At 42.2% G+C, this 12,695-nt stretch overlaps 1 protein-coding gene across 3 annotated transcripts in view; it reads right to left on the reverse strand.

The window, feature by feature from the left end:
* The window catches only part of LOC113746497 (butyrophilin subfamily 2 member A2-like), a 10,101-nt gene extending 5,484 nt beyond the window's left edge, over positions 1-4,617 (reverse strand). Inside the window, exons 1-6 of one of the 3 annotated variants that reach the window (XM_027282423.1) lie at positions 4,527-4,617; positions 4,411-4,482; positions 1,966-2,304; positions 1,767-1,838; positions 1,575-1,676; positions 662-1,210 (exon numbers count right to left, since the gene is read on the reverse strand). In XM_027282423.1, coding sequence (XP_027138224.1) covers positions 1,101-1,210; positions 1,575-1,676; positions 1,767-1,838; positions 1,966-2,304; positions 4,411-4,465 — 678 coding nt within the window. In that variant the 5' untranslated portion in view covers positions 4,466-4,482; positions 4,527-4,617 and the 3' untranslated portion in view covers positions 662-1,100. Of the gene's footprint in view, positions 1-661; positions 1,211-1,574; positions 1,677-1,766; positions 1,839-1,965; positions 2,305-4,410; positions 4,483-4,526 lie in introns of those variants that run through there. The other 2 variants (XM_027282424.1, XM_027282422.1) reach the window with 2 other exon arrangements.
* Between the last annotated feature and the right edge of the window lie 8,078 nt (positions 4,618-12,695).

The raw sequence follows: 12,695 nt of genomic DNA on the forward strand, positions 1-12,695 counted from the left end.
TTCCGCCTTCATGATAGTTCCGCCTTCATGACAGTTCCGCCTACATGATAGTTCCGCCTTAATTATAGTTCCGCCTTCATGATAATTCCGCCTACATGATAGTTCCCCGCCTACATGATAGTTCCGCCTACATGATAGTTCCCCGCCTACATGATAGTTCCGCCTACATGATAGTTCCGCCTACATGATAGTTCCGCCTACACGATTGTTCCGCCTTAAGAAGTGAGTCTGTAGAGTCGGTATGGAGGACTGACCGGATCACGTGACTTTTAGCTCGAAATTTGCCAATTTTGTCCTCTTAAGCTCATTACTGTTATATGCGATGTTTCTTCTACTGTGGTCTAAAGTGGAGTTTATTATGCTGAATATAACCGCTGTGAAACAAACAAAGTCATGTTTTACTTTAATTTTCTGTCTGTCTCAAACTAATGGAGAAAAAGAAAACACGCACACGCCCTTGGAGAGAGAGAGAGATGCAAACACACTTTTGGTTCTCTGGTTAAAAGTTCATTAACCTGTATTGTATTGAAGTGGAGGGAGAAATCTGACGGAGAGATTCAACTTAAAGAGAAAAAAGACAAGAATGGCAGTATGATTCTGTGTAGATAAAAATGACTTTATTGTTTAAAATATTGTTCATAAAGAAACAAGTAACATGCAGACAAAAACACATTTAAAGACATACACATGTTCTATAGTGAGGACACAGCTGAAATTCAAGCAACACCAGAAAAAGTACAGAAGTAACAAAACACAGATGATGCTGGGTAAAACATTCATCAAATCAGTGCAAACAAGTCCCACATCATCATACAGCAGTCCTGCTCATTGATCTGCAGCGTTGACCCACAATGTCCTGATACATCCACAGATATCAAAGGGACAGTTTGAATGAGCAGCAGTCTTCATGTTGTTGGTTGTGGGTAATCCAGCAGAGAGCTTTACAGCAGTCTGACCGGGTTTTTAAAGTGATGGAAAATTGCTCTTATTATGAGCTTAAGGCACAATATTATTGACAATACTAGAACACCTACAGTAAATACTTTGGTAAAGCTGGTGAAGCCAGTGTGCTTTTTGATGGCTGAGGTGATGAACAGTTGTCAGACCATCACTTCACCTCGACTGTCTAGAGGCCTCTCCTGGTCCTCATCCCTCTCTTCAGATCCATTTGATGTTCTCTTCTTCCCTCTGAGTCTTTTCAGACAATCCTCTGAGAGAAAGACAAGAAGTTTGTGACACTTATTAAAAGATGTTAGTGTTAACTTCCCCCCATGTTGTTGATATCTGCTCTGGTTTTCTTTAAAACCAATGAGAACAGAGGGGTGTTTCATGAAGCTGGTTTGGTGCTAATGTGAGCACACTGAGTCACACCTGGTTTCACTTCATGACTTTTAACCACTCACATGAGACATCAAGCACTGATCACCACCATTCACAGTGAATAACACGGACAAAACAAAACTAACATGTTTTCACACATGCCACATCGGTAATCGTGCTTCATTAAACTCCCCTCAAGACTTTATATGTCGATAACAAAAAGCTGTGGAGCAAGAGTTTATATTTTAACTTACGGATCGTTCCACTCTTCACAACCAGAACAACAACCAGAACGCAGAGAGCAATGACAACAGTGGTAATGATACCAGCACGGACAGCCTTCATGTGTGCACCGCCTGAAAGAATATCAGAGAAGATGTTGAGTTTAGAAAAAGGGCAGGTTCAAGGTGATGCAGTTTTCTAGAGAACAACTCAAAGATATTTACCAGACACGTCCAGCTTGGTTCTCGTTGTGCTGGGTGTATCTCTCTGTGTCTTGTTCTGTTCGTGTCTTCTTACTGTAAAATGACAGAAATACTTTCAGCTAATAATAAATAATTACTGACACATTTCATCATCATCCTGAGCAGTTGTACTTTTTCACTTTGCATCTGAACTATACAGATTTAGCTTCAAGGTTCTTACCAACAGTGAGGTTGAAGGTACAACTGGGTTTCCGTTTTGGGACAAAGCATCTGTATGGTCCACTGTCAGACGTCTGTACTGAGGAGATCAGCAGTGTCAGGACTCCTCGGCTCAGGTCTTTAGGGTTCAGAGTCGTCCTGCCTCTGTATTGATCCATCTGATCATGAGGAAGGTCCTGTTTACCTCGATATGCGTGGACCTTCTTCTTAAGATCAACTCTTTCACAAACAATTGTATTATTCTCCATGCTGACCCGGGAATCCAGATCACACTGAAGAGTCACATTATCGTAAACTTCTGCCTCGATTAGTTGAGTTGGTGAACTGGGACCACTCTCTCCTGTGGAAACAAACATGACATTGAAAGCTGATAAATAACAAATAAGGCTTCCAACTGTTTCTTTCCATAATATCTATTAGAACAGCAGTCAAATAGGGCTAACACAACTGATTGTCTCAAACACATGAAAAGGACAAGAAATTCAACAAATTAACTTTAGACAAGGCACAGCTTCTTTCTCAGCTTATGTCCTCCTCTGTAAGTCGCTTTGGATAAAAGCGTCTGCTAAATGCAATGTAATGTAATGTAATGTAATGTAACAGCTGTTATTTGAAAACCATTACAGGTCCTCATGAATCTAACTGAGAGAATTTCAAGAGTGTGCAAAGCTGCCATCAACGCAAAAGGTTGAAGAATCTAAAATATAAAACATATTCTGGTTTGTTTAACAAGTTTTTAATTTCATTGACATTTATTTGTTTTTCCACTGTTGTCTAGAGTTTATTATGCTCCATGGAGGGGAGGGACAATTGAGCGTAGCTGTAAAAGCACTGACTCATTGAACTTCAGAGAAATATCTGCACGCTGAAAACCCAACACTGAATGCCTTCAACCTTCGACTCTTCAGGCCTCGTAGAGTTCCTCATATCGGCTTCTCTCTCGCTTAACGGTGTCACAAAACTCCTTTACCCTAGCCAGACAAAACTGCACACCCAGTTTTTTGTCCTCTAGTATTGAAAAGAGCACGCGCTGAGTCCACATCATACTCGTCATGATGCTCCAGAATGTGATCAAACATTTCTATTAGAGCATCTCTCTTCTTAAAGTTTCGTATTGACCACTCTGGATGTGTACTGCCGCCGTGTTGGTGCCACACGAGGGAGACGCCGCAGCACGAGGGATCAGATAGTGGCTGATCCTGACTCATCCCATTACAGATCAGCTGGCTGATCCTGACTTTTCAACCTAACTTATTATACCTCCTGTAGTGACAGAGGTGTCATTCAAAGGATCATACACTGCAACTTATGGTTACTCAGTTGTAACTTTTACTTTTTAAATCTATACATACTAATCACACAGCTTTCTGCAGAATGTTTTTTTGTTTTGTTAAAATCACATTGTTCTACTCTGTCAACACGTTTTCTAATGGAGGCTTTGCGCTAAAAGACTCAAGTCCACGTGGGACATCTGATGAAGATACGCAAGTTGAAGCTAGAGACAAGAGCATAAAAACTTAGGCTGCAGGAGAGGCTATAGGAGGGTGTGAAGAATCCCACCCTAGCTCACACAGAGTGCGACCACTCATTGAATTAGATTATACCTCTGGGGACTCCATTCTTTAGCCAAAAAGTTGCAAAAGTGCATCGGGTGCTGTCTGACCAGGGGCGCTTTCCTGTGACTTGGTGCTGAATGTCTCTTCCTCTCTTCGGCTCACTGCGAGTGGCACAAGAAGGAAATAACTAGTCCTCAATATTTCCGAAAGAGACGGTCGGAGTTGACATGACATCTCTTCTAACTTTTTTACTCAATCCATTCGTCCGCGGGGCGTACCTGAAATAGTTCAGCACTACCGTCGTTAAACCCCGCCGGGCTCCCCTATTGTTTCTACGGCTTTACTATGAAGGCAGAGGGAATGGTCTTTAAAGCCAAGAGCGCGGAGAGAGACGATACGCTGGAGAGGTTCTTCATGTCTTCCTCCGCTTCCCGGTCAAACTGCGCACCGTAGCCCTCATTCACGCTGCGTTCACCGGCCGGCGAAACCGCTGTCAGCCGAGTGACACAAGACTTGAATTTGGTCCAGTTTCTCTATTATTTGGGTCATTACATTCCTCGTTTTTGCTCACTTACACCCGGCTTTCCGTTTCTGGGCAACGATTCAGCAACAGCGACTGTGATACAGTGACTGTATGTGCAGAGTTATATCGACTATTTCCAAGTAATTATGCTTGACAGCCGGCATCAGACCATTCACAGCATCAACATACATGTGTCATGTTTAACACGTTTTTGTTCACTACATAATTCCATGTGTGTTCCTTCATAGTTTTGATTTCCTCAATATAAATCTACAATGTAGAAAATATATTTTAAAAAAAAGAAAATCCAAATCATTTAATGAGAACAAACTTTTGACTGGTACTGTATTATATATGCGGTACTTACCCAGGATCATTTCTGCAGACAAGATGATCAGAAACATCACAAGTGTCCTCTTCATCCTGAAGTCACAGTCTCTCTCTCCGTCAGTCAGTGTCGTCCTGTGCTCCTCACTCAGTCTCACTTCTCCAGTTGGGCTGTTCCTTTTATGAGGGGAAAGAGTCCCCCTCCGTCCGTCGTAGCGCTCTCCACTCTCTCGCTCTCTCTCGCTCTCCACTGTCTCTCTCGCTCTCCAGTCTTGCTCTCCACTGACTGTCTCTCTCGCTCTCCACTCTTGCTCTCCACTGACTGTCTCTCTCGCTCTCCACTCTTGCTCTCCACTCAGAAGGGGCGCTCCCATAACGCGACATAAGCACGCTGCGTAGGGCCCTGCGTCACTGCGTAGGGCCCTGCGTCACTGCGTAGGGCCCTGCGCCCCAAAAAATAAATAAATAAATAAATAAATAACGTGATTGACTTCAGCATCACATTTGCCGGTTTGTCCATTGACCATACCGTAGCACATTGCAGATATGAAGCGGAATATTCCATCTGGCTACGAGAAGAGAAAGAAGCGAATGCATGAAAATGAGCAAAGGGAACAGCAGTCAGGTGGACAGGCGAGTTTGAAACCGAATCTCGTCGTGAAATTAAAATTCCATCTTCCTCATGCTGACGTTTAGGGACACGTTTCATTGCAATGTTGCAATGTTGTTTATGGTAGCGCACCGCGGGTTGACTTTATTTTCATTGTCTTTACCAGTTTGAAGTTTGATTGAGGAGGGAGTGACTGTCATGCTAGGAGAGGAGTATGAGACGAAAGGGTTCCACAGATTCGTGCTCTGTGCGCGTGTGTGAGTGTGACGGCGTGCCAATGAGCTGTGTAGCCGAATTGGCGTGTTCTTAGTCAAATGAGAGGTCTCAATTTAAACCAATGACGTCGCTGTATGCAAATCAGGGCGCATCTATAGCCAATGATCTGTCTGTATGCAAATCGATGGCGGAGCAAATTGCGTGGCTATGCCGAGGGCACAGAAGGAAAAGGAGGCAATGAAATTTGTTCGATAACTTTGGTATTTTGTGTCGTAAGGGCTTGAAACTTTGAACAGCAAACTGCATTACAACTGGGAAAGGCAACTTCACCTGTCCCTGGCACTCCACTGTTGTTTGGTGGAGTTGTATGGCGTGAGCGTTAGTTGGTGAACACGAGATATAAGAGGCCACAACAGACACAGACATATGAGAAGCGAGTTTTGTTGCATTATTAGACTAAAGATATAAAACCACTATATCACATCCAGTCCCATTATGGATTTTATCATAAGAGTCATAGTAATCACCATGTTGTTCAACATTAATTTATTTGATTCAGTGCGAATGTTGTCTTTTTTTTTTTTTTTTTTGTAAGACTGACCGTCCCTTGACAGGCAGAATGGGCCTGTACTTTGTCCCAAATTGAGTTGAAACAGGATGCAATTGTCAATCTTGCCATGGAATTTAATAAGATGGATTTGCCATTATTAATCCTAAAATGGGTGTTAGAATGCAGAAAGGCATCTAAGAAATGACTTGACCTAGATGGCCCCGATGCCCCCATACAAGGGCCCCCTTGCCAATTTTGTTAGGGCCCCACTTGAAGTGGCAGAACCGGCCGCTAAGACCAGTAGACTGAGAACACTTTCTTCCCAGAGCTGTGTTCTCTATGAACTCACCCACGCTAACCCCCTCCGCCCGCCTTATGGGCACTACGTTGTATTTTGCCAATAGCTACTGACCACGATGTTGACCAGTTGGAGAAAGACGGAAAAACCGGTACAAGACACCGGCACAGGCGGTACGATCCCCGAGCGTGGGGCACCAGTGTGCACGTACGGGAACAGAACAACATTGGAGATACTGGAAAAAGGCAGTACATCACATGTATATATACATTAATACTTTTGTCATATACTCACTTTATATTCTACTGCTTGTTTGCCCACGTCTGGTTATGCTAACTGCCAATTTTGCGGACCTGGACTTGTACGGTGTCAATGACCAAATAAAGTTGAATCTAATCTAATCTATCTAATTAAGTCACGTTCTGGATGCTTACACTCTGCATATCCCTTCTGTAGCCCTGGTTAGTGGCATTAGCTTTCTCAACTCTTACTGGGGAGAATAATCTACCTTCCCATGGTACCAGACCGTCCACACTTGGTCTGTACCGCTTAGATCCAGTTCTGCATCCCTTGTCCTTCTCCCTCACTCCGCAGGGAATTTTCCATGAGAGATTTAACGAACGCTGCCTAGCACTAACAGCTGTTCAAGGTAAATGTGAGGTGTGGCCTTTTTTTGCACCGGTGTCAACAATGCGTCATGAATCTCCTAAACTTCTTACTTTAAGCCATGTTTGCACACCAAAGGATTGAGTCAAAAAAAAAAAAAAAAAGAAGAACAACGAAAAACCAAAAAACACAAGAGCAATAGTATAAGAAGGTACTAAAAACACCAGACATCTGTAATGGCAGCAAACTTTTGCTCTATTAGGATAACGGAAACACCCATATACTGCAATACAATGTGTGCCTAATCGGATAAAAACTTCCTGTTGATGTTAACCAGGTATGTCAGCTTGCCCCTAAGACACAAAAAGCTTGTCGCTCTTTATACCAAAAATCAATATGGATGACACAGGTTGCCATTCGCCTTCCTCCTCTTTGATCTTCGCTTCTTTAACAGAAAACCCGATCTCGCCTTCATGGTGCACAGCCCTCATGCTGCCCATACCGAGTAAAACGACCAATACCTATGATATTGAAATGTATTCAAACGCATTTCACATCTAATAAAACAACTAATCACCACCACTCATCCAAAGCCAAAAATGTAAGGTTAAATGAAAGCCAATGAAAGCAGTACGTTTAAACGGGTTAGGGTGTAGGCTTGAGGGTTTTGTAGATATAAAAGGTCTATTATTTTCACTCAGGACATATTTATATCATGTTCTCTCATCCGTTACCGTTATGTTAGCATTAGCAGGTTAGCATTAGCAGTTAGCATATAGCATGTTAACGCGGTAGGCATAGCAATTAACATACCATTTGCATTACCATGTTGAATATAGCATATTTACATTAATCCTAGTGGGTAATGGTAATTATCATTAGCAGTACCGAGTAGCTGCTCTGCTGTCTCTTGTCTCCATTTTAGACAGACAGTTCAAATAAGTGCCAAGAACTACTAAAATGGCTGCCGCTCGTGCTTCTGGTGGCCCCTCCCCCTCTTCTCCTTCACGCAGGCGGAGGTGCCAAGCAACCAGGACCTAATCAGCAGCAGCTGATCTGCACCTGTTTAGATAGGTCCAGTTAGAGGACTGAGAAGAAAAAAATGTTTGGAACTCCTCTCGAAAAGGAGGACTTTGCCAAAACCGTAATTCCAATCATTGAACCGGCTTAACCCTGAGGCACGATGAGGACCTTCCGATCGTTTTACATATTCGTCTTGTGTCGATAAATGAAGAAATGCCCTCAGGAGAAGAGAGAGAAACGTTTACTTCTGCCTTTCCTCCAGAAAATTTCGCCTCCTTTTTTACATTGGAGTCTATGAGGCGTTGCGGGAGTAGTCGACAATTAGCCCATTTCAGAGCCAAAAAAACTATTGTTTTGAACTTGGCAAGGCGACATGTGAGTTGATACAACAAATTTTGCTACAGTTTCTATGTAGAATCGGGTCTGTAAGGGGCATTGAGGCCAGCGCGTGAATTGAAATCCGTTTTATTGTTTCCTGATTGTTCTCTCCCTCTCCACTCTACGATGACATCACTCACTGTAGCTCTGGAAAGTTCTCGCAATACACACCATTCATTTTTGGCTTAGTTTTTCTGGATTTTTTGCAAAACCGTTTGCCGAAACTCGTTGAAAAGACATAGCCATCGATCCCGGCCGAGCCGGTCGTTTGATACCCGTTTTTGTATGTGCGACACAAAAACTCTGGGAGGAGAGCGAACCAAAAAACACGGAAGAAACGGAAGACGAATGATAAGCCCGAGAGGTTAAAGAGTGTCTCTTTCAGGCACACTCAATAGCCACGAAGAGGATAATAAAGGTTTGCTCCTTCAGGCACACTCAAATAGAAAAAAATTTCTAAAGAAATTTGGAGTGTGCCTGACCTGGCCCCGTCGTCCCCATACCATTCTTACTGACCTGCTCAGCAAATTCAGTACTAGAAAAGAAATTTGAAGATGACGAGTGGCTGTTGCTGGGGGTCTGTATTCAAAAAGCAACCTCCAAAAGTCATTTTTAACCATGTTTATTTAGACACAGGAGCAGCTAGCGCTTACGTGCTAGCAATTAACATTAAGCATTTTTAGCTAGCAGTTAGCATGTAACATAGCTGTTAAACAAATGGACTAGCAGTTAGCATTAGCATGTTAGCATTAGCATGTTAACTTGCATGTTACACTTGCATTTTAGCATTAGCATGTTAGCGCTGATGGGCTTAACAGTACATTAGCATGTTAGCATTCGCAGTTAGCATTAGCATGTTAGCGCTGATGGGCTAACAGTTAACATTACATGTTAAGCATTAGCATGTTAATATAGCATGTTAGCACTGATGTGCTAACAGTTAGCATTGGCATGTTAACATTAGCATGTTAACATTAGCATGTTAGCATTCGCATGTTAGCATTAGCATGTTAACGCTGATTGGCTAACAGTTAAACATTAGCATGTTTAACATTAGCATGTTAACATTCGCATTTTAGCATTAGCATGTTAGCGCTGAGGGTCAACAGTTAGCATTGGCATGTTAAATTAGCAGTTAACAGTGATGGGCTAGCAGTACCTTGGCATTTTACCATAGCATTTCGCGCTGTGCACAGCAGTTACATTAGCATGTTAGCATTAATGTTAGCGCTGATTTGCTAACAGTTAACTTGGCATTTACCATTAGCATGTTAGCGCTGATGGGCTAACAGTTAACATTAGCATGTTAGCATTGGCATGTTAGCTTTAGCATGTTAACATTAACATGTTGGCATTACCATGTTATGATACTATGTTACATTAACATTGTAACATTAGCATGTTAGCATTAGCCATTTAACGGTGATGCGCTAACAATTAACATTACCATGATAACATTAACATGTTAACATTAGCAGTTAACGCTGATGGCTCAGCAGATAGCATTAGCATGTTAGCATTAGCATGTTAACATTAGCATGTTAGCATTCGCATTTTAACATTAGCATGTTAGCGCTGATGGGCTAACAGTTAACATTAGCATGTTAACATTAGCATGTTAGCATTAGCATTATTAACGCTGATGGGCTAACCGTTAACATTAACTGTTAGCATTGTCCTGTTAGCATTAGCATGTTAACATTAGCATGTTAGCATTAGCATGTTAGCATTAGCATGTTAGCATTAGCATGTTAGCATTAGCATGTTAACGCTGATGCACTGCAATTAACATTACCATGTTGGCATTACCATGTATATTAGCATGTATTTAATTCCTGTGGCTAATGGTAATTATCATTAGCATGTTAACGAGCTAGCTGCTCTGCTGTCTCTGTCTTCCATTTTAGACAGACAAGTTCAATTAAGTGCCAAGAATACTAAAATGGCTGCCACTCGGCTTCTGGTGGCCCCTCCCCCCTCTTCTCCTTCATGCAGGCTGAGGTTGCCAAGCAACCAGGACCTAATCAGCAGCAGCTGATCTGCACCTGTTAGAATGTCAGTTAGAGACTGAGAGAAAATGCTGAGAACTCCTCTCGAAAAGGAAGGACTTTTGGCCAAACCGTAATTCCAATCATTGAACCGGCTTAACTGAGGCACGATGAGACCTTCCTGATCGTTTTACATATTCGTTTTGTGTCGATAAATGAAGAAATGTGCCCTCAGGAGCAAGAGAGAGAAACGTTACTTCTGCCTTTCTCCAGAAAATTTCGCTCCTTTTTTACATTGGAGTCTCTGAGGCTGTTGGCGGGAGTAGTCGATCAATCAGCCTGTATGGAGCCAAAACTATATAGGGACAGCTTCAACAGTGTTATCACTGCGCTCACCTCGATTTTCCTACATTTTAAGGGGATATCATGTCTGTAGCTGGGCATTTGAGGCCAGGGTAGTGAAATCCGTTTATTTTTTCACTGATCGTTCTCTCCCCTCTCCCCTCTAGCGATGACATCACGCACTCTAGGTCTGGAAAGTTCTCGCAATCACAACCCATTCCTTTTTTGGCTTCGTTTTTCTGGTATTTTGGCAAAACCGTTTGCCGAACTCTTAGAAAAGACATAGCCATCGATTCCCGGCCGAGCCGGTCTTTTTGATACCCGTTTTGTGTATGTGCGACAAAAACTCTTGGAGGAGTAGCGAGCCAAAAAAAACACGGAAGAAGAAACGGAAGACGAAAAGATAAGCCCGGAGAGATAATAAAGAGTGTGCTCTTTTCAGGCACACTCAACTAGAAAAATTTCTAAAAGAAATTTTGAGTGTGCCTGACTCTGGCCCGTCGTCCCCAACAATTATTACTGACACTGCTCAGCAAATTCAGTACTAGAAAAGAATTTTGAGAGTGACGAGTGGGCTGTTGCTGGGGGTCTTGTATCAAAAAGCCACCTCAAACAGTCATTTTAACATTTTATTAGACACAGAGCAGCTAGCGCTTACTGCTAGCAATTAACATTAGCATTTTTTCTAGCAGTTAGATGTTGCATTAGCATGTTAACATAACGACTAGCAGTTGCATTAGCATGTTAACATTAGCGTTAACATTGCAGTTAACATTCGCATTTTAGCATAGCATGTTAGCGCTGATGGGCTAACAGTTAACATTAGCATGTTAGCATTCGCATGTTAGCATTAGCATGTTAGCGCTGATGGGCTAACATTAACATTAGCATGTTAGCATTAGCATGTTAATTTAGCATGTTAGCACTGATGTGCAGTTAGCATTGGCATGTAACATTAGCATGTTAACATTAGCATGTTAGCATTCGCATGTTAGCATTCAGCTGTTACAGCTGATGGGGCTAACAGTAACATTAGCCTGTTAACATTAGCATGTTAACATTCGCATTTAGCATTAGCATGTTAGCGCTGATGGGCTAAACCGGTAGCATTGGCATGTTAAACTTAGCATGTAACATTAGCATGTTAACACTGATGGGCTAGCGTTACATTGGCATTTTACATTAGCATGTTGCGCTGATGCACTAGCAGTTACATTGCATGTTAGCATTAACATGTTAGCGCTGATGTGCTAACAGTTAACATTGGCATGTACCATTAGCATGTTAGCGCTGAGGGCTAAACAGTTAACATTAGCATTTAGCATTGGCATGGAGCTTTAGCATGTTAACATTAACCTGTTGGCATTACCATGTTGATGATTACATGTTACATAACATGTTAACATTAGCATGTTACCATTAGCATTAACGGTGGCGCTAACAATTAACATTAGCATGATAACATTAACATGTTAACATTCATGTTAACGTGATGGGCTAGCAGATAGCATTAGCATGTAGTCATTAGCATGTTAACATTAGCATGTTAGCATTAGCATGTTAGCATTAGGCATGTTAACGCTGATGGGTACAGTTAACATAACATGGTTAGCATTGTCATGTTAGCATTAGCCATGTTAACATTAGCAGTTATCATAGCTTTACATTAGCATGTTAGCATTAGCATGTTAGCATTAGCATGTTAACGCTGATGCACTAGCATTAACATTACCATGTTGGCATTACCATGTTAATATTAGCATGTATTTAATTCCTAGTGGCTAATGGTGTATTATCCTTAGCATGTTAACGAGCTAGCTGCTCTGCTGTCTCTGTCTGCCATTTTAGACAGACAAGTTCACATTAAGTGCCAAGAACTACTAAAATGGCTGCCACTCGGCTTCTGGTGGCCCCTCCCCCCTTTTCCTTTCATGCAGGCTGAGGTTGCCAAGCAACAGGACCTAATCAGCAGCAGCTGATCTCACCTGTTAGAAGTCCAGTTAGGCTGAGAGAAAATGCTGAGAACTCCTCCGAAAAGGAAGGACTTTTGGCCCAAACCGTAATTCCAATCATTGAACCGGCTTAACCTGAGGCACGATGAGACCTTCCTGATCGTTTTACATATTCGTTTTGTGTCGATAAATGAAGAAAAATGTGCCCTCAGGAGCAAGAGAGAGAAACGTTACTTCTGCCTTTCTCCAGAAAATTTCGCTCCTTTTTTAACATTGGAGTCTATGAGGCTGTTGGCGGAGTAGTAGTCGATCAATCAGCCTGTATGGAGCCAAAACTATATAGGAGACACGCTTCAACAGTG

Source organism: Larimichthys crocea, chromosome X (genome assembly GCF_000972845.2).
Source record: "Larimichthys crocea isolate SSNF chromosome X, L_crocea_2.0, whole genome shotgun sequence".
Taxonomy (NCBI): domain Eukaryota; kingdom Metazoa; phylum Chordata; class Actinopteri; family Sciaenidae; genus Larimichthys; species Larimichthys crocea.